The sequence below is a fragment of the Vipera ursinii genome (assembly GCF_947247035.1).
Source record: "Vipera ursinii genome assembly, chromosome: 2".
In the NCBI taxonomy this organism is placed as follows: Eukaryota; Metazoa; Chordata; class Lepidosauria; order Squamata; family Viperidae; genus Vipera; species Vipera ursinii.
The window spans coordinates 281,385,065-281,408,364 of NC_139513.1; the positions used below are offsets into that span (position 1 = coordinate 281,385,065).

At 38.5% G+C, this 23,300-nt stretch overlaps 1 protein-coding gene across 1 annotated transcript in view; it reads left to right on the forward strand.

The window, feature by feature from the left end:
• CCDC68 (coiled-coil domain containing 68) overlaps positions 1-21,831 on the forward strand; it is a 32,105-nt gene extending 10,274 nt beyond the window's left edge. Inside the window, exons 4-10 of the mRNA XM_083356537.1 lie at positions 3,914-4,039; positions 8,291-8,419; positions 12,762-12,844; positions 15,254-15,359; positions 17,672-17,755; positions 18,724-18,800; positions 21,090-21,831. Of these exons, the coding sequence (XP_083212663.1) occupies positions 3,914-4,039; positions 8,291-8,419; positions 12,762-12,844; positions 15,254-15,359; positions 17,672-17,755; positions 18,724-18,800; positions 21,090-21,138 (654 nt within the window). The 3' untranslated portion in view covers positions 21,139-21,831. The remainder of the gene's footprint in view (positions 1-3,913; positions 4,040-8,290; positions 8,420-12,761; positions 12,845-15,253; positions 15,360-17,671; positions 17,756-18,723; positions 18,801-21,089) is intronic.
• Positions 21,832-23,300: the final 1,469 nt, after the last annotated feature.

Below are 23,300 nucleotides of genomic sequence, written 5' to 3' on the forward strand. Positions count from 1 at the left end.
GGAACCCGCATCTATCAGCTACTTTCAGTTCCTCTTTTCCCATGGTTACAATACTCATGTTCCAAATATATATAGAACTATCTACTTTGCAATTTCATATTGCACAAAGCTCAACAGATTACAAATAATACGTCCATATTGTTAAACAGTATAGAGTTCGAGTTAATGCTTTGTTTTAAATCACTACTGCAGGGCCTATCTCAGTTTTTCTCCAGCGTCATCATGTTACATGAGGAGGGGACTATATTTTCGTCTCCCACAAAGTGATAAAACTATTTTTATTATTTTATTTATTAAATAGCCATATCCAATACAGTGATGGCCACTAACAATGGCCCTGAAAAAAGTGGCTTATGACCATTTTTCACACTTAAACTATTGTAGCATCCCCATGGTCAGAATCAAAATTCAGACACTTGGGAACTGGCTCATATTTATGATATTTGCAGGATCCTGAGGTGATCCTTTTGTGATCTTCTGCCAAGCAAAGTCAATGTGGAAGCCCAAGTCACTTAACAACCATGTTACTAACTTAACAACTGATGTGATTCACTTAATGACTGTGGCAATAAAACTAACAAGACAAAACTCACTTAACACCTGTATTGCTTAGCAACAGAAATTTTGGGCTCACTTGCGCTCATAAGTCAAGGAGAATTGGTGGCTTTAATAGTGGATTGAATGGAGGATAAGTCTATTAAAGTGTGTTAGTCTGACTTTTCAGTGTTACCTCCATGGAGGGTGTAATGTATTGGCTATAACTGTTTTAAATCACTTGCTTAATGTCTGATCAGTTGCTTAATGTCTGACCTAGATGCTGTTACTGAAAGCCAGACTTGCTGTCTCCAGGCTGATAATTAGGTTTGGGGTGGGAAACTGTTACTTTAAACCTATTGGTCGCCACCTAGAGGCCAACCATATAAATAGCTGCGCAGCAGCCATTAGGGCTGCTTCTGTTCTGAGTTAATAAACTTGTTTGCTGTTTCAACACTTTGTCTTGTTTAATGCCTAAAGAACCAAATATATAACAGAGGGGATAATAACTTACTTGCAAATACCAGATGTAGGGAGAAAATTAGGAGCGAAGTGCATTCTGTTTGTAAGCATTTAAAGATATTTGATTGGCCACTATGAGAAACAAAATGCTGGATGGAAACCTGGTATAAAATTTCAACTATATGAGAGAATACAATAATACTTTCTGAGATCTAGAAGTATTTCCAGTGCTATGCTTAGACTGAGGCTGGATTGATTACCATCAAAACGAAAGCTTAGTAACAAACCATATTTTACCATCTTAGAGCCTGTTTCCCACAGAGCTTCTACACCTCTTATAAATTTAAATCTAGATAATATATAGCAATAACTAGCAAACCTCTCCTTGGTATGTCCCCTGATTTGCTTATGGATTATAACAATGTCATGGAGCTTATTAAACAAAGGTTAGAAGATATTGAGCTTAACTTAGGAAGAACCTTCAGGTTATGGCGTCATCTTCTTAGTGAATCAAAGGAAACACAACCTGCACATTATTTAAATTAGTCTATATCCACTACTAATGGGTATTTTTCTAGAGCACATTTTATTGCTTTCCCTTCTGTAATTATGGATGGCAGATAAAAAGGGAGTCCCTGTAGTGCTTAAGCAACGCCCTTGAACTTTAGTGAACTGCAAACCCTAGATTAGAACTTTTTTTTTTACACAGAGTTTATTGAGAACTGCACTGCCCGTTTGACGAAGTCCTTTCTTAGCTCTAGGAAGCAAACAATGGAAAACCTTGCCAAAAAACCTGCAGGGATTTGTCCAGATAGTAGCCAAGTATCAAGAATGACTTGAAGATACAACATGTGCAACACAACACACACACAAATGAAAATACTCCCTGACCACTTTTGATCAATGGTATCTAGAAGTTTTTTTTAAATGATAGATGCCTTGAAACCTCCCCCCATTTTTTTAATTGCTACATTTTGTGCCTTAGCCATAAGGCTGCATCCTATCTAGATCTGTTAATAGAAGTACACTGAAAAGTAGAACCAATGATCATGGACGAATGAAGAACTGGTGAGTAGACAGGTTCTTCAGTAATTGCTCTCCAGACAAGGAAAGGACTTGAGATTGCCCACAGGTGCTCCAGACAGCTGTTTCTCATCAGGAAACTGCAAGATAATAGTCTCTGGGAGGTTTAGAGCTATGAGAGACAAGGGAATTGCCATCTTGGTCAACCTACAGTTGGCACCCTTGAAAGGACACTGAGTTCACTTACTTTGTTTTATTTTAATCAATTTTGGAGATTGGTATTAACAGCTTTTCAGCTATTAGGAAGGAGGGACGCGGTGGCTCAGTGGGTTAGGACACTGAGCTTGTCGATCAGAAGGTTGGCAGTTTGGCGGGTCGAATCCCAAGTGCCGTGTAGCAGAGTGAGCGCCTGTTACTCGTCCCAGCTTCTGCCAACCTAGCAGTTCAAAAGCACGTAAAAATGCAAGTAGAAAAATAGGGACCACTACGGTGGGAAGGTAACAGCGTTCCGTGCGCCTTTGGCGTCTAGTCATGCCGGCCACATGACCACGGAGATGTCCTTGGACAAGCGCTGGCTCTTCGGCTTTGAAACGGAGATGAGCACCGGCCCCTAGAGTCAGAAATGACTAGCACGCATCTGCGGGGGAACCTTTACCTTTACCTATTAACAGCTTTTCAGCTATTTATTGCCCTGTACACCGCCCTGAGTCCTTTGGGAGAAGGGCGGTATATAAATCAAATAATAAATAAATAAATAAACAAACAAACAAACAAACAAACAAACTTTGGCTTGACCTTTGGAGTTTTACAGCATGAAGTGAACTTCCTTCAGTTCTTAGTAAAGAGATTTTAACTCCAAATTTAAGACCACAATTTTTGGGAATTGACAGCAAAAGGGTGATTAAAAATTTGACTTTAGAAAGTTACAAGTGGCCCAAGAGTTCAGATAAATATGAAATAAGATTTTTGAATTAACGATAAAGAACACTTCCTGAGGAAAAATGTTTTTGCTTTGTTTCTTTTAAATAAAGATTTTTTAAAATTAAGGGGAACTACAAAGAATCAAAGATTGTAATTAAAGGAGAACGCTTACCTGACTTTCAGTTACAGAGTGAAGCAAAATGTTTTAACATTGGATTTATTAAAGGATATTTTTGAACACAGGACCCAGAATTTTAAAAGCTTCTGCCTCTGTAGATAGACTGTATCTAAAATCTATCTGTAGATAGACTGTATCTAAAATTTATCTAAAATGATCCAAGACTGAGTTGAAAGTGGATTTTTACAAGACCGTAACACTGGACATACAAATGAAACTGGCTGATACCTTAACAATTAAAAGGGATACACAAACAACAAGCCAAGAGAGTGACCTGAATAATTTTCCTATATTGGATTTGCAAAAGAGGCTTGTTAAAGTTTTGGAGAATTTTGTGAGAAATGACAAACAAGAAATGAAAAGAAATCTCTGACATTATTTAAAAGGGTAAAAGATTAATATTGTTAGAAGTAAAAGAAAGGAATATAAAGTTGTTTTTTTATCAAGTTTAAGATCCATATATCTCTGAAACTCTTAATGGATTTCTGCTGACAGGCTGAAACGATGAGGCTTTATGGATTTGTTTATAGATAAGAGAAGGGACATTGGGGAAAAAAAGATTACGTGTTTTTTTTTAAAGAAGTGTTAAGTTACTAAATTGTTTATACTCATGATGAAGGTGTGGTCAGTGTTGTTGTTTTTCCTTTGCTTTCCTTATTTTATTCTTTTGATGTCTTTTTTCTATTTTTCCCTTTTTTCCCCCCACACATTTACTCTCTCTCTTTGTTCATTTTTCAGTTTGTATTAGTTTTTATTGCTGTAATTATATTTATGTTTCCACTGTGTCCTTTCCAGCTTGAAGCTTTAAGGGCAGCAGGTGCTGAGTGTGTGAAGCATGGCTGCCAAAAGCTCCAGGAGAATTATGCGAAGCGCTCTGAAGATCTGAAGAAAAGACAAGAAGGAGTCATAAATACAATGAAGGTATGGAATGTAAGAGAGCCAGTTTGGTGCAGTGCCTAAAAGGCAACAGGGTAGAAACTAGGATATCGTGAATTTTAGTTCTGCCTTGGAATGAGGCCATCTGCCATAGGAACGAGGTAGCTGAGTTGTAGGAAGAAGACAAGGACAAACCACTTCTCAAATCATGCCAAGAAAACTGCAGGTACTAAGCTAGGCAGTTGCCTGGAATATCACATAAAGCATAGTACTCCAGAAAATCTTGGAGATATTTTGAAAAGATGATTGAGATGAGAAGACAAGTTTAGGGATATTCTACAACACTGTTTGATCCACACTTCAAAACAAGCAGACTAGTCCACATATTGATCTGAGCTGCCCTGATCTATATTAAAGAAAGTATTAATTGTTTTAAAGACACAGCAATTCAGACATTGTGTCAGAGAAGCTATATATATCAGGGCATTTTGGAAATAAACCTCCATTTGGTTATCAATGAGAGACACTCGCCAATACAGAACTTTTATTATACACTTTAGAAAACTACAACATTACATTATTTTTGACATAACCACCATTCCTATTGAGGCACTTGTCATAATGTCTTACAAGGTTTGAAATTCCTTAGTAATAGTCGCTCGATGCCAAATCTGGGCTATTGGGAGGGATGATCAAAAACATCCCAACAGAACTGCTTCAAAAGTTCTTGGATGTGTCTAGCGGTGTGCAGGCAAGCATTATTGTGAACCAACACCACACCAAAAGTCAGCATGCCCCGACGCTTGTTATGGATGGCTCGTCTGAGTTTTCGTAACATTTCACAGTAGACTTCTGAATTTATGGTAAAACCATGCTCCATGAACTTGACTAGCAGTACTCCTTTGGTATCTTCACATTTGGCAGGATTTTCTATGGTGTTGGTTCATGATAATGCTCGCCTGCACACCTCTAGATGCACCCAAGAGTTGTAGTTTTCTAATGTGTATAATAAAAGTTCTGTGTCTGTGAGTGTCTGTCATTGATAACCAAACAGAGGTTTATTTCCAAATTGTCCTCATATTTAAAAATGAACTGAACATATTTTGATTTTAAAATGCAGACTATCCCAGAGACAAACCAGAATGGACTCTTGAATGAACATGTGAGAAACTATATCTGGATAAGAAATAAACTGGTCCATTCATCCTAGCAAAGTTGTTATCCACCTTCTTTTCCTGTGCTCTGGGCTACAGCACACAAAGCTCTTCTTCTTCCAGTAATTCTCTTCATCACATGACAAGCAATCTCATATTTGGTCTCATGGAACAGGGTCATTGCTGTAGGGCAGACATGTCAAGCTCGCAACATCGTGTGACCTCACGAGATGTATCGGGACTGTTTTGCCATTGCCGGCAATGGGGTGGGCGCAGCTTCCGGATGATGCATCCGGCCTGCGGGCCAGCAGTTTGACATCTCTGCTGTTGGGAAAAATAGAAGCTAATGTTGTGAAAGTTGTTTTGAGTTCCTGTCTGAGAGGTGAAAGTCACAAATCTCACAGAAGTGGAATCGATAGTGTTGGAGGCTATCATTTAAAACGAGCCTTAAACATTTGTTCTTTTCCACAGTTGTGGAAAATGAGGAAATTCCTCATATAGTAATATTCAAAGTACCAATAGAGGAGAATATTAGTAGTTCGCGGTTGAAATCAGGGATCCTTGATGCTCTCTGAGCTTTGTTGTTTCCTTGCAGATGTTTCATTACCCAGATTAGGTAACATCATCAGCACTAATGATGATACCTAATTTGGATAATGAAATGTCTGCAAGAAAGCAACCAAGCTCAGAGAGAACCAAGGACAGGGGTAGGCAACCTCGGCTCTTTTATGACTCATGGACTTCAACTCCCAAAATTCCTCAGTCAGCTATGCTGACTGAGGAATTTTGGGAGTTGAAGTCCATGAATCATAAAAGAGCCGAGGTTGCCTACCCCAGACCAAGGACCTTTAATATTCAAAGTACCTAGGTTTAGGCAAGTTCTTAATTAAATTCCATGACTAGACTTTTTTTCAAAGTTACAAACTTCAGGCACTACTCAACACTACTCAACACCGTGATCATGTAAATCACTAAAACACTTTAACCTGCTTGGAAGTGTGAGCCTCTTCATTTAATGCAATATTTTCTGACCAGTGAGCCAATTTTAATACAAAAATAACACATACCAGTGACCAGAGTTTTTGAAACACAGTGTCGCTTTATGAAATTAGCATGGACTACTTGTCAAAAGATGGATTATTTGGAGAACTAGAAAAATTAGATTCCATGTTGCAATTAGATTCCCTAATCCTAACCCATCATCAGGGCTTTTTTTCTCATAGAACGCTCAGAACCAAGTTCCGGCACCTTTTATGGATGGAGCCTTGTAGGGTAGGCAAGGCGGGTTGTATGAAATGTGTGAGTTCCGGCACCTTTTTCTTTTACAAAAAAAGCACTGCCCATCGTGCACAATATTTTTTAAAAAATGTTGTACATTTAGGCAAAAAATCTCACGTCTCTCCTTCCATGATATAATAATAATGGGAATACTTAAAAATTGCTAATGGTGGACATGGTAGTTCCTAGAGACAGCAAAACAGAGGAGAAAGAACTGGAGAAAATCACAAAATACAAGGACCTGCAAATAGAAGTAGAATGACTGTGGCAAAAGAAAGCAAAAATAATACCAATAGGTGCCTTCCGTGCAATCCCAAAACATCTGAAGTAACTACTACTTGAACACCATCAGTGACAAACTCAGCCAATTACAAAAGCAGCTTTGCTGGGCATACAATACTCAACACACAATACACAAAATCTGTCTTTCTCAGGTCCTTGGGAAAGACTTTGAGAAATGGATAAAAATACCAAATCCAGTCTAAACATCTGGCTGACTGTGCGATCAACCATAATAGCACAGATCCCAGGTCCATAATATACTATCCTTGAAAGCCGTAAGTGGGGAGTGTTTCAAAACTAGATCGATCCCTTGCTTTTCATCATTTTTTCTTTTTAAAAGACGATTTGATATAGTTGATTCTGAAGTGGGAAGGAGCAGAAATTGTAGAGAATATTCATAGCTCAGGTTGTCGATTTTGGCAGTGGTTTGTTCTCCGAGCTTCCTGTTTCAGACATTTCATTACCAAACTAGGTAACATCTTCAGTGGGGTTTAGGATGAAGGGTCTTGTTCGATTTCTTCTTTGCTTATATAAGTCCTGGGTGGTGTTGTGGTCAGTTGGTCACGTGACTGGTTGCGGTGTTTGAAATTTACCTCCTCACCAGTTTAATTTCATGCCCTGTAAACAACCAGTCACATGACCAACTGACCACAACACCACCTATTTAAGGACCTATATAAGCAGAGAAGAAATCAAACAAGACACTTCACCCTAAATCCTGCTGGAAACGTTACCTGCATTTGGTAACAAAGCATCCGGGAGCTAAACAGCAAGCTTGGAGAACAAACATATATATATAAACCTTTATTGTCAAAGTACAACATGTGTACATTGAGATTAACTGAGCCTCCCCCCGTGCTCTCTCCCCCCAACACACAGTGACAACAAACCCTCCATCCTACCATACCATGTGAACCAGCTACCAAAAAACTACCAACAGCTGCCAAAATGAGCAGAAATGTCCAGAAGTGTAAAAATGGACTTTACATTTCGGTTCAGAGAGTGCCTTTCTGGATGTTTAATATCTGAGGACTACCTCAGGAAGAATATCTTACATAAAAAAAACCTCCCATAGTAATTTTCCTGAGTTTTGCTGCCTGGTGCTAAAGGTGACATTATTGTTACCATCACCATCGAAAGCTCAACTCTACAGTTTTGCTGTCTTCCAATTGTGAACTGTGAGAAGGCCATAGTTAAAGTGGTTTTTAAGAAGATGATAGGCCATCATAGAGGACAGACATTTTTCTAAATCAAGTTTAGTGTTAACACTGCAGTTTTGTGTATTTCTTCCCTCAAAATAGTAGTCAGTTCCACCTTTAGTTTTTAGCAGTTGTGGGACTCCCAAGTAGCAATCACCAAAGAGAGACTGAGAACTCCAAACAACTCTGTGATGTCAGGGGAACTATGGGGAACAGGCCACTGTAGGGTTTTCCGAAAAAAGAACTGGCCTATGGCTGTATTCAGAGTGCGGGTGCTACTGATTCCAAACAAAAACCAGTTTGTGTCCCTTGCCTTGAGCTAATAACATGATATAATCTGTTTCTAAAGTCTTCAGAGCCCGGCTTTTGCTTTCTAATTGCAGACCCGCAAACTTGAGCAAGAGCGGATCTTAAAGCAAAGCACTGACAGCCTCGGCCAGCTAAGTGTGCAGCTGAATGAGAAATATGGCCAGATTGAAGAACTGGAAAAACGAGTACAAAGGATGGAAGAGGTGAGACTAAAATCTGGTTGCATCAGTCATGTACATTCATGGCAACTGTTCTGCCATCTACCAATGACCGCCAAAGCTCCTGTAAGGATCCACTTCAACTAACCACCCAAGAAAGCAGAACTCTTGAAACAGGCATTGTCTCAAAAGTATACTTTTATTAGGGGTCAGTGACAGTAGGGAAGTCAAGGCGAGATCTGGGGGAAATCCTGCGCAAACGGTATAGTTAAGCAAGCAATATTCCTCCTCCCACCAAATCATAATGTCCATTTGAAATTCAGCCAATCCATGGATGGTATGATGTGCGGGTGACTGGCACAGTTGGCGCACATCTCAAGGTCTTCTCCAGCTTTCGTTTCTCTGTAACTGTCTCCCTGATAAGGGAGATGCATTCCTTTCTCAAGGATAGAGGCAGGAGAGGGAAAGTAGAAAGCAGAAGTTATCCCAGGCTCCCCCTTCCCCCAGAAGAATGGCAGACCCCAAAAGTAGAATATATATGCAAGGGAAAAAACAGAGGTTTTGCGGACCTGACAGCTCCCTAAGAATTTTAGTGGCCTTGTTCAAAGTTACGACGACACTGCAAAAAAGTGACTTATGACCGTTTTTTGCACATACTTTTATTTATTTATTTTAATTCCATTTATATCCCGCCCTTCTCCGAAGACTCAGGGCGGCTTACAAGCTTAGCAGTAGCCTTCATTCTATGTATATGCCTGCTTGTTAGGGCTTTCACACACACACCCCCAAGCGGCATTATTACAAAGTCAGCTTAATTTCCCCCAACAATCTGGGTCCTCATACAACTGTTGCAACATCCCCATGGTCACATGATCAAAATTCAGATGCTTGGCAATTGGCTCATATTTATGATGGTTGCAGTGTCCCTGAGTCATGTGATCGAAATCAAAAGGGAAGCCAGTGTCACTTAGCAACCGTGATTCATTTAACAACTGTGGCAAGAAAAGTGGTAAAATAGGGTAAAACTCACTTAAAAACTCTCTTGCTTAGCAGTGGAAATTTTAGACTTCATTGTGGTTGTAAGTCAAGGACTACCTGTATGTTGTTGGTTGTACTGTGCATGTTAGGTCAAATATTGTGATTGCTTTCTGTATGAAACTGGTGATTACTCTAACACTTTTCAACTGGTGAAGCTCATTTTCTTTTCAAGCGAGAACTAGAAATGACAAACATTTACCTATTCCTTACTCATTAGATTTTTGCATGACACTCTGTATTTGACATTAAAGTTTGTGACAGTGTGTGGGATCTGGAGGCAAGAAACCATTTTTTAATGTAGGTGTTAACAGAAAACTGTTGAGGTGAGGTATTATTTCCCCGGGAAATAGAAGAAAACCAATTTGTGACAACCATTTGAACTCCTGCAATATTTATTCTTTGCTGTTATTGAAACACTCCAGCGAGGCCTTTTGCAAAACTTTCTCAGTGGATTCACTAATAAGCATTGACACTTGTGAAGCAAACAGAGTTACTGCAGCAAATGTATTACCTAAAATCCAAGTCACCATATGCTTCTGTAATTAAGTTGGAAGACAAAGGAATCAGATTCCGTTAATGGAATCTCAGCAAAGGACTCAGACTGAGAAGCTTTGGAAATGGGAAATGATAAAATGATAAGATGTTCACCTCTGGTCCTGAAACAGGTAAACTCATCAAAATTACAGTTGTAGCATTCTCAGTCATGACAAGTTCCTGGTTAGGTGACATCCTTTACTAGATGGGACTGCCCTCTCTGAAAAGATACTAAAACATTAATTTGTTTGTAAAGATTTCTTTTTTTGTTTAAGGTGGTCTGGAATTTGAAATAACATTTTCACCCAACATTTTACAAAACATAGTTGTGCTGTTTGCAGGATGTGCTGAACCCAAATAAACAACAGGTTGGCTTAATGTGACAGCCTGGCTCACTTAACCAGCTAGGATGTTGGCATTTTCCTAATGCTATGTTCAACCACAGACTATCCTACACCACCTCAAGTGGTCCAGTCCTAATTGGACATGTTACACGAATCATGCCCCTCACAGAATAAGAGAAATGAAGGTATCATATTTTAAGAAAAAAATCAAACAAACTGAAAAAGGTTCAGAGAAGAACGAGAAAGGAGGATTGGAAAACTGGCAAAAAACTGGCCCAGGAGAGACTGAGGAAATGGGTATGTTCAGCTTTGAAAATAGAAGATTACAAGGATATTTTTTTTCCAGCTGGTTACTGATTGAACCCATTTTTAAAATGATTTTCAGCTGCAGAAGGAAACATGAATGTTAAGAAAATTGTTCTTAAGAATAACAGTTCACTTTGGGAAAAGTGCAGAGAAGAGCAACTAAGATGATTAAAGGCTTGGAGACTAAAACAGATGACGAACGGTTGTAGGAACTGATACGGCTAGTCTAGAGAAAAGAAAAACTACGGGAGACATGATTTTTTATTTTTATTTTATTTTAATTCCATTTATATCCCGCCCTTCTCCGAAGACTCAGGGCGGCTTACAAGCTTAGCAGTAGCCTTCATTCTATGTATATGCCTGCTTATTAGGGCTTTCATACACCCCCCAAGCGGCATTATTACAAAGTCAGCTTAATTGCCTCCAACAATCTGGGTCCTCATTTTACCTACCTGGGAAGGATGGAAGGCTGAGTCAACCTTGAGCCTGGTGGGATGCGAACCTGCACTAATTGCAGGCAGCTGGTGTTACTTAAGGAGGCATTAGCCCACTGCTCCACCAGTATTCCAGTATTTGAGGGGCTGCCCCAAAGAAGAGGGGGGTCAACCTATTTTCAAAAGCATCCAAAGGCAAGACAAGAAGCAATGGATGGAAACTAATCAAAGGAGAGAAGCAACCTGGAATTAAGGAGAAACTTCCTAACAGTGAGAACAATTAACCAGTGAAACAGCTTGCCTTCAGAAATTGTGGGTGCTGGAAGCTGTGATCTATCCGACTTTGTACAATTTTGAGAAAAAGTTGACCTATAAAGAGTTATTAGATTTAAATGGGAACTTAAAAACAAAGTTATCACTTCAGGAACAGGGGGTAAATTTAGATTGGTGGACCTACCTGCAAATTAGTAGTAAATACACGAAGGACAGGCAGAGGCCTGGAATTTGTCGAGAGCTCCATACCCTGGATAGGATTTTGTTGGGAGTGGATGATAACATCTTATCAAAGTGTTATAAATTTTTTATGGCTATGGAAGTAGCTGAGGAGGGCGCGAAGACCTTGATCCATGCCTGGGTGAGAGATTTATGTTGCTCAATAGATATTGAGAGGTGGAGTGAAATTTGGGTTAAGAATATTAAGTTAACATGGTCAATAGCATATAAAAAAATATATATAAAATGGCATATCGTTGGCATTTATCGCTGGCTAGGCTCGCCAAAATGTTTCCAGAAACATCCCCAACCTGTTGGAAATGTGGTGTCAAAGAAGGCACATATTTCCACCAATGGTGGACCTGTCGAGAGGCTATGAATTTCTGGAAGAATATTCAGAAATGGCTAAGTGAGATGTTGGGATACCATATACAATTGTGTCCCAAGGTATTTTTATTGGGGATAAGACCACAAAATATAAACAGAACTGTGTGGTACTTGTTGTTACATGTAACCACTGCTGCAAGATTGGCATGGGCCCAATATTGGAAGATGGATGTTAGCCCACCTGACCAAATAGTAATTCAGAAAATATTGAACTGTGCGGAATCAGATCGGCTTACTTACTATCAGATCGACACAGATTACTATTTGTCTTGGAGTCAATGGTACAATTGGATGTCAAAAAAGAGTTATTAATTGAATCATTACTTGTTATATGCAATGATTTTTCCTTTCTTTGTGGTTGCTTTCTTATATGTAACGGGACAACCTTATTTCCTCCTCATAATGTGATGTAAACCGCTATTGACTTAATGTTTACTTGATACACAAATAAACAAAATTGCAAAAAAAGAAGAAAAGAAATTGTGGGTGCTTCATCACTGGAGGTTTTTAGGACATTGTATAGGGTCTGCTGCTTGAACAGCCCTCCTGCTACATTTTGATTGTAATCATAGTAGACTAAGGGAAGGGTGAACTGCCCTAAATTAAAAGCATTCAAGTAGATTCTGGTCCACCCCATTTTAATATGGATTCCTGTCCTCAGCAGATGTTTAGGGCAAGATGATTTCATCTCTCCTTTTCCTACTATGAGGTTTTGCATATCTGCAGTTTGCCAGCTGTTGTGGTCATCCCTGAAGGTGAATTCTGAGGAATGTGTTTCACTTTGAATGATGATGATGATTGTTAAACAAAAATGTACACCAGGCACAATCCTTGTTCCTTTGCTCCCTTTAGGAAAAGAAAACACTGGGTGAAAAGAAGCAGCTTTTAAAAAAGAAGTTGCATCAGATGATGTCAAATGCTGAGAGTACTAGAAGGTTAGTGAACTTCACAATTTTTTTTTAAAAAAGCCTAAACCCTAAATCAATAGGGGTCTGGAAATACTTGCCCAGAGTGTTTAAAAGCAGAGGAGAATCTTTGTATTAGTAAAAGATAGACCACTCTAAATTATACAAGAGCCACAATTTATAAAGAAAAATTAATCTGTATAATGGCATGTTCTCACCTGATTTGATTTTAATTAGGAAAAACTGTTTGATAGTATTTAACACAGGTGGGTATACTCTTCTCCTATGGCAGAAACTCTGGAAAATCTGCACATGACATATGACAGATGGCAGGAGCAGATCTATAGTTCTTATCCATCTTCATTTCAAATGCCTCCCATCGCATCTCAGGCCATAGACTGTGTAGTCTGTATACAATGCATCTTTTACAAAAGAGGAGGTGAATCCCCTTACAGTAGGTGGATCCCATATCACATACTTTTCTGCATAAATACCAGATATGTAATGGTAGACTCAATCTTTCCCAGCATGAGGCTCTTCTCCAGTGAGTCCTTCCTTCTCATTAGGGGGCCAAAGTATGTGAGTTTCAACTTCAGGACTTCTAAAGAGCAGGACTGATTGGTTTGAGGGCAATAGAAGAAAGGGACAACAGAGAATGAGGTGGTTGGATGGAGTCATTGAAGCAGTAGGCGTGAGCTTAAACGGACTCCAGAAGATGGCAGAGGACAGGAAGGCCTGGAGGAACGTTGTCCATGGGGTCGCGATGGGTTGGACACAACTTTGCAGTTAACAACAACAACAACAACAAATGATAGTCTCATCCTGGCATCTATGCTTGGTGGCTGGTTACCATATTATGTCACATTTTATACCAGAATTGACCAGCAAATTACCAATTAAAAAAAGAGCTGATTTGTAAAGTGAGGCTACCAGGGTGCACAGTAAGGTAAAGGTAAAGGTTCCCCCGCACACGCGTGCTAGTCGTTTCCAACTCTAGGGGCCGGTGCTCATTTCCGTTTCAAAGCCGAAGAGCCAGTGCTTGTCCGAGGACGTCTCCGTGGTCACGTGGCCGGCATGACTAGACGCCAAAGGCGCACGGAGCGCTGTTACCTTCCCACTGGAGTGGTCCCTATTTTTCTACTCGCATTTTTACATGCTTTCGAACTGCTAGGTTGGCAGAAGCTGGGACGAGTAACAGGCACTCACTCTGCTACGCGGCACTCGGGATTCGACCCGCCAAACTGCCGACCTTCTGATCGACAAGCTCAGCGTCCTAACCCACTGAGCCACCGCGTCCCTTGGGGTGCACAGTACTAGAAAATGACTACAGCTGGTCATTTTCATTTAGAGAGTCATAGAGGCCTTTTGGAGGTTTATCTATGTCGTCAAGGTCACCTGAGTATTTTTTATTTATTTATTTATTTTAAATTCCATTTATATCCCGCCCTTCTCCGAAGACTCAGGGCGGCTTACAAGCTTAGCAGTAGCCTTCATTCTATGTATATGCCTGCTTATTAGGGCTTTCACACACACCCCCAAGCGGCATTATTACAAAGTCAGCTTAATTGCCCCCAACAATCTGGGTCCTCATTTTACCTACCTCGGAAGGATGGAAGGCTGAGTCAACCTTGAGCCTGGTGGGACTCGAACCTGCACTAATTGCAGGCAGCTGGTGTTACTTAAGGAGGCATTAGCCCACTGCTCCACCAAGTATTGCAAATGTGTGTGGAGCCTTATGGCTGCAGGATGTTTTCTGCCCTGTTCCTGTAGTCTGCAATGTTGTCTGGAAATCCGCTCATACTGCCGCACCATTCGAAGGGTGTTCATCCCAAAGTGCATCGCTAAATGTCTATGGAGATTCTCAGCTATCCAGGTCATGGTTGTCCCAAAGGGGCTTTTCCAGGAGGCAACTGGACTTTCTTGTTTTTCTTTGAAAAACATCTTCAAAGAAAAACAAGAAAGTCGTTGCCTCCTGAAAAATCACCGTTGGGACTGACAATCAGTTATGAAGACATGTAATGGTTTATTCATTGATTTTTAAGAGACATCTTAGAGAAGATCTTCAGAAGAACATATAGTTCCAGTATGGTCTTCATGATGAGTGCCATTTGCTCTCAGATCATCCAAATTTGGTTTGCTGGTTTTTGTCATTGCTAAGTAGCATTTCAACCTTCTAAGGGCACGTTCATCAAATTGAAAAGAGAAAGGTTAACAAAAACCCCAAATCTAAATTCCGTTGGAACAAGAGATCTTGATCAGTTCCTACTAATATGAACATTTCATCATCTTTTGCCAATTTGGTCAATAAGAAAGTGTCCATCTTCCATAAAGTTTATGCAAATTTTCTCAATGGCTTTATCCAAATTACTCTTCATTTTCCTTCCTTTATTGCTTTTCCAATGCATGCATTAGCAGATTTTTCTTTCTCATTTGTTCCAGCTGTGTAAAAGTTCAGTCAGAGATGTGTGTTCTTCAGGAGCAGATTACTCACCTGGATAGTATGATCCATTCCCAGCACCAACATTTGCACAATCTGATTCACCAGGTTTGAATAATTTATTTCAATATACTAGGAGCAAAGCTCTGAGTTCAGATCACCACATAGTGAAATCATCTTCATGTATTTGTGGGAAGGAAGGACTGAGAAACATGGGGGATTGGCAGGTTTACAGAAGACCCCCTCCCCTCAAAAAAAAATGGGAACTGAAAAGGGAGGTGTTTATAACCGTTATACATTTCTTCATTTTCATGGCATAATTTTCTGTTAATTCTTCCATTTATTTGGGCAGCAGTCAAGTAAAACCCTTCAATCAGGCTTTTGTTATTATTTTGATTTGAACATGAGCAAATCTGTTCATGAACTGCAGTCTTGTGCATTTATATTTGCAAATTATTTTGAAATATAATATGTGTACAGTATGTGTGAGAGAGTGTTTGTATATATTATAAATATTCTATATATCTTATATATAGGATTAATATAATCTAATTTTTAAATAGGTTCTGCTGTTGTGCTCTCATTAATGAAAACAATCATTTAGTATAGTTGTCTCAAATACTTTATTTATTTATTTATTTATTTATTTATTTATTTATTTATTATATTTTTATACCGCCCTTCTTCCGAAGGACTAAGGACGGTGCACAGGGCAATAAATACAAAACAGGATACAAAAGTTAAAAGCGATTAAATAAATGCCCAAGGTTAAAACAATAATTAAGACGTATTAAAACCCCAACCCTAACCCATCAGACCAGGTCAGATTGCTCAAATAGATACGTTTTTAGATCGCGCCGGAAGGAGCGAAGGTCGGGGGCCATCCGGAGCTCAACCGGCAAGCGGTTCCATAGGTCTGAGATGCATATTGAGATAATATTAAGGTAAATGTTTGAAAGAAGCAGTTATCCAATTAATCACTGAACAAAAAACAAAAAAGTACAAAACAGACAAAATGGGGCATTTTTGAAGATAAAAATCAGAAAAGCTCATGAATGAAAGAGAATTATTTCTCTAATCATACATAGGCAGTACACTATGAATGTTAAAACTAAAGTAAAAAGATTTATTTTTTATATCTCTGGAGATATGGATAATAATATTATACTAAAATTAATTACTACACATTTGTGTATTTTATTTATTTTTCTCAAACGGACACATACACACACCACCCGAAGGAGTAACTTAAGTGAAAAATGTTAGCAAAGATTATAATATATGCCAATCTGAATGTGTTTTTTTAGAAGAATAATGTTTTGTAGTGGTCAAGCTTTTGATCCTCAGGTGACTTTGGACCAATTATTCTCTCACACAGCTTCTTTCTGTGAGGAAAAAAAATATGAAGGGATTTATATAAAGCACCTTGAGCTGAGGAGAAAAGGTGGAACATAAACATCAGTTATTATTTTATTATTTATTTAGTCTTGAAAAAATAAGATTTAAAAGCAATTACATAGCAAATGCTTATTTATTCAGTTTATTTGTTGCCTCACTGCCGGCAGCATACAGATATTAATGATTAAAGCAATAATGTAGTAATGTTGAACAAATAATGCAGTGCAAGTAAATATCTAATACATGTATGTTCAAAGTTCAAACATGACTCAGGATGAAGCCCACTTCCATATTACTGTAAGGCATTCAAGGCAACCTATTGCTTATGTATGAATGGTTAGGGTTCGAAGTTATGATGGACCCCAAAAAGGACTTACGACCTGGATCTGAGCTTCTGATGGTCTCCTCCTCAGTCATGTGACCGAATTTAGGATGCTCAGGAACATGGCCATACTTACAGCTTTTGCAGCATTCCCCAGTTACATGGCAGCACTTCTGGTTTTTGGCAAAATGGTGCCATAAGCAAACCCATTGGTTTATTTAATGACCACCACAAAAAACATTGTAAAATCAGATCTGCCACAAGACGGACTTGTTTTACTACTATCACAACTGTAATGGCAGGCTCCATAAGGTTGTATGCTGAAGACTGCCCATAATTCTATATAAATCTGAAAATACCTTTGATTGTAAATGATATGATTCTATAGTACATCATTCTGCAGACATTGGTAAAATGTTTAAATCTGATTGGTAGAAGGGCATGAACTTTCCCTGGCTTCAAAAATCTTCAGATGTGTTAACTTGAGAAGAGGCTGTTCTTCTTAAATCACAATAAGAACAAAATGTAAAGAAATGCAACAGAGTAAAAGGTATAGAATTTTTTTTAATAATCCCGGCAATGTGAAATGTTATTCAGAGGGCCTTCTGCTGTGAAATAATCTCATGGATTTTCAAGGCATGGACTTTGAAATTGTATCTAGGAAATTTTGTTACTAAATAATTACTCCACATTGTTTTAGATTGAGGGGCTGAATAATGAACTGAAATATCAGGATGAAAGAATAGAAAACCTAAAAGACCAGATAGTAGTGCTTCAAGTAAAGGTAAAGTAATTATTCTTACTATTATGGTTTGGCACACTGTTAACCAGATTTTTAGACTGGATTTGGCATTTTTATTTATCTATCAAGTCCTTCCCAAGGACCTGGGATAGGCAGATGTTGTTATTTGATGGTTTTGTTGCAGGAAGTAAGATGTTCCAAGTCAAGTCCTAAAGATGCTTTTCCAAAAGGCAACTGAACTTTTCAGTTTTTTTCCTTGAAAATGTTTCACTTCTCATCCAAAAAAACTTCTTTCGTTCTGTGCTGAAGAAGCTTCTTGGATGAGAAGTGAAACATTTTCAAGGAAAAAAACCCCAATAAAATCCAGTTGCCTTTTGGAAAAGCCCCTTGGAGACAACCATGACCTGATGAGTGAGAATTTCCATAGACATTGTTCCAAGTAAAGCTGCCTTTCGCAATTGACTGATGGTGATTTTTGTCAATGCTGATGTTGTTCAAGTGGTGCTCCTATTACTATTGATACTGCTTTCTTTTCCCACAGTCATTTCACTTCTGTTTTTATTGTTTTTATTGTTGTTATTTGAAAACTCAGATCTGTTCTATCCATTATGTTGACTCACTCTTCCCCTTCCCCCAAAAAACCTGGATGGATCAATTTCAGGACACAGCATTTTTTATAAACTTTCCTAAATATTATGGCAAGCCTTAATATTGTAATGCTCCAATAGAATATGTGAATGTTGTAAGATCCAAATCAGATTCAATCATTTGGTTTTGCAGCGTCCTCAGTATTAGGAGTTTACAAGATCAATTTTAGGCATTGCTATCTCTACCCAATTATGTGTGTGCTGTGATGGCATTTAAGAGGCACTTCTATTTATTCCATCTTTTTATTTAGCTGCAATTTCTTGGTCTTTTATAGGACACGCAGGCCAAAAAAGCTAAGCATCTATCTGTGTCAATATTTGAGTTTTGCATGATGTATATACTTATATACTCTAAATTTCTAGAACAATGAACTGAGATATCAAGTGGAATTCTACAAGAGCCAATCAAAACAAAAAATCTCCAAGGCTGTTTGCACAAGGTATGTCTTTTCCTTGTTTTATGGTGGTTTAACAATTACATCTCTAGAAATGTTAAAATTCTTGATTTGAGTGATTAAAGACTTCTTTCTTTTCTCCCAACTCTGCCAAAAATGTCTGGAAATTTCTGTGTTTTTAAAGGGATGCAATATAATGAAGACAACTGAGAACTTTTCCCCTGGAAATGCTTCAATTTGGTGGCCACCACTAACACAGTGGGAAACTGCAAAAGTCTCTTTCCATATGGTCCAGTTCAGGTGTATCAGGACTGCAACTCCCCAAATTCCCATCTGATTGGGGATTCTGGAGATTGTAACCCCATTTGAAGGGGTTTAGATTGGGAAAGGATAAAGTCTTAACTAGTAATATCTTAATTATAATAGCCTGTGGAATGCAACCACCCTTTTTCTCTATGATCTTAAACTTGGTTACTGATGTAACTCATCTTCTGGTTCATACAATAAACTGGATGATAAGCTAATCAACCCATATTAGATTCCCACAACACACAAAAGCATGTAAATTCTAACTGAGGTTAAAACTATCCAAGCTTAGCATGGCATAGGAATGAAGCCACCTGATCTGACCTGGTTAGGTTTGTTGGGTTTCAGCAGCTGAACCTGTGCTACATGTTGTGTATGAAAAATTGCATGAGCTGAACTAGACAGTGGACAATAGAGTTGTTGACAGGTTATATAGCTCATTGTTTTTCCTGTGAGATATCTGGCAAAGTTTTTGCTCTGGGAATCAACCAGAAGACTAAATTTCTGCAATGTGCAAATATTCTCCAGAAGGTGGGGCTACAGCATGCAGAAAATACATTATAGTTATAGAAATGAGTTTATCCTGGGGGAAATCTTTCCAATACTTGGTCACTACTATCATTAAAATAATTAGTTCACAGAACCAAATTACAGGGAATTCTGATATATCAAATTCGGCAGTCTTTAGCTAATTCAGGCAATCAGTCAAATCATAGTCTTTGCTAATGATATTGAAAAATGCCCCTTGTGGTTTGAGTTTTCCAAAATGTTTCCTATTTTAATTTCCTGCTTCAAAATAACTTGAAAACAATTTCTAAAGGTTGAATTCCCTTTTCAATCTGCCATCTTTTGATTGAATATTATCAGAATCTCTGTGTAGTAGATTAATAGCTACCTTTAAATGAAAAGTGCATACAATTCTTTCTGTAAAATTTTGTGGGAAAGTACTTAGAAGTCTAACATTTCTATTTGAAAAACAAAATTTATACAAAATTTAATCTCATATAGGAACCATTTTTGGACTGTAATTCTGCTCATGGGTTTACAGCACACCAAAAATTTTCTCATAAAGTTTTAAACATTTAACTATTGAATGATTTGTCCAAGATGGCTCTTTTTTCAGTTGACAAAATAAGAGCATGGTAGTTTTTAAACTTTGATTCATTTTCTTCTGATTACTGCCATTAATATCTACTTATTAACTTACTTTAAAAATAATCTGCAGTTTCAAAACATTATCCTAATACCTAGAACTTAGTTGATATTACTCTGAAAATTTGAGTTCAGTTTATTGCATTTTTGTAAATCCCATATTTATTTACTTAGCATTTTTCATATTTTTTTCTTACTTCCTTCCTTACTGATTTTGTTTCTCTATTTTCCTTTTAAAATGTTCAGGAAAAATAATTGTTTTAAAAATGATTGGTTGGATTCACTTGAGCTAAGCTATAATCCTGTTTTGGTTGGTATTTTGGAGTTGATATGTTGTGTGAACCCAGTCAATTGTTATTTGTTTATTCAGTGAGCCATGGTTAAATATACCATAATTTAATGTAATGCATGAACTTAGTTATTAAGTGAAAATGATAGTCATGAATTTGAATTTACATGACAAGTTAAACTTCAGATCTACTTTATTGCTGACCTGAAAAAAAAAACCTAACAAAAATATAAAACTGGAGTAACAGAACATGTTAGAATTTCTAAGAAATTTTTGCCACATTTTTGCTGGTTGGGTTTTCACTTTTAAAAAAAATCAAATTATTGCCCCCTTTATTTAGATCAAGAGATAGATCTTGTCACTGTGGCTCCTAGTTAATATTTATTAAAAAAAAGTATCTTAAATGCTGTGGACCATTTGTCAACTGAATTTGACAACTGTTGATCTAACACAGTTCTTAGGATCTCTGAATAACTCCTTCCTCCAGATTCTTTGAATAATATCAATACAGGATTAATTTCCACAAGCTAAACTAGATTTTTCAAAATGGTACTTGCCCAATTAAATGTTTCTTCATCTTGTTCCAGGATTGATGAAAACTTGCCGTACATTGTGATATCCAGACGACGCAAGTAACCTATTCCTGTGATGTCTAAATCTTCCTCAGATCCATTACAAGGATTGTTATTTCTTTCCAGAATAACTTTTCTATGCATTCCATTGGATTTACCTGGACAAGGAACTTTGGTATCAGCTAACAAAATTTATCTTTTGAATTAATGTATGGAATCTTAAGATGGTCTTCTAAGGGAAGAAGTAAATTCAGATGTGACAGAAGACATCCAGGAAGCTGGGACATATTGTATGGAGAAACAGATTCCATTTTTAGTCATGTATGGGCACATTAGAAGCATTGTAGCTGATGGAAATGCATTGGCTTCAGGACTCATTAATCCATAAGGACAAATTTCCCCCTGCAAGTTCTATAACATGCATCTGAATCTACATTGACAAATATTCTGGAGGACTAAGGCAGCTGGATCAAAGATACAGTGTACAACTCAAATATGTGGTATGGCTGAACCACAACTGACTATTAGTTTTGTGAGAATTCTCTCTTCCTAATTTTGGATACCAGGCAAGAGAGAGAAAGATGGACCAGCACTTATGTGGAGAGTGCATTAATCTAATAGAAAAATCTCTCATCACACTGAATTGCAGCTCTTAGTATTATATTTTATGGGCAATTATAAGTAAAGTGTGTATAGTCAAGGCTATGGTCTTCCCAGTTGCAATGTATGGCTGTGAAAGTTGGACCGTAAAAAAGGCTGAGCGCCAAAGAATTGAGGCCTTTGAACTCTGGTGCTGGAGAAGACTCCTGCGAGTCCCTTGGACTGCAAGGTGATCAAACCGGTCAGTCCTAGAGGAGATCAACCCTGACTGCTCTTTAGAAGGCCAGATCCTGAAGCTAAAACTCAAATACTTTGGCCACCTAATGAGAAGGAAGGACTCACTGGAGAAGAGCCTAATGCTGGGAAAGATTGAGGGCAAGAGAAGAAGGGGACGACAGAGAATGAGGTGGCTGGATGGAGTCACTGAAGCAGTAGGCGTGCGCTTAAATGGACTCCAGAAGATGGTAGAGGACAGGAAGGCCTGGAGGAACGTTGTCCATAGGGTCGCGATGGGTCGGACATGACTTCGCAGTTAACAACAAATAAGTAAAGTGAGCCTTAGCAAAACCTTGAACAGAGATACCTCTTTACAGCAGGGGTCCCCAATCCTGGTCCGTGGACCAGTACCAGGCCGCTGCGTGCCAGCAACTGGTCCACACAAACAAGCAAAGCCCTATCTGCGAGATGCAGGCAGCACACAAAACCACACACCCTCCGGTCCACGGAAAAACCTTTCTCTACGGAACTGGTCCCTGGTGCCCAAAAGTTTGGAAACCTCTGCTTTACAGCATTTCTAACCCCCTCAGTGATTTTGAATCTGGCAAACTAATTATAATGTTATGAAAAATGATAATTTCTGAAGGAAGCAAAATACCTGTGGGAACTGCAGCTAAGCACAGAGCACACAGTCCTGAAGCCATCATTATGCCATGATTTAGAATTGGTAAAATGTAAGTGTTCTGCATAGAGCCTCTTCTAGGCAGGTTCATCTAGCGGTATGCCTGAGGCAAGAAAATAGGAACATCTATTTCAGTTATACCTCTATAAAAACAGATTGTACATTTGGCTAAGCCCTGTTTTATGACAGGGCAAGAACAAGTTTCCCCATAATTAAATGAATAAATTATTTATTTATCTATAATGATTATAGCCTCCTTGGATTATATTTCAAGAGCAACTTGCCAAGACTGTCAAAACGTAATGAGGAAATGGACAATATAAAAGCCACGAAATCAAGAAAGATCTGTAGTGTAGTTATCAGGATAAGAAGTGTTGTGTAGTGGGTTTCTTGCGAGTAGGAGGCGAGACAAGAGGGTTCAAACAGGAACATTGCTTTATTGTAGAACAGGAACAGAACTGAGGCTTCTACGCAGCTACTTATATGGTTGGCCACTAGGTGGCGGCCAATAGGTTTGAAGGAACCTATTCCTGCCCCAGACCCAACCAATGATCGTTCTGGAGACTACATGTCTGAGCAGCCAGCGACCGTTACACAGACACCCTGATTAAGTAATCTCAAGCAGCATTCAAAGACACGTGAAAACAGTTCAAGTAAAAGGCCCAATACATTACAAGAAGGGCATCTAAAAATCTCAAGGACAGTCTCTCTAGTGGCCAGTATGATAA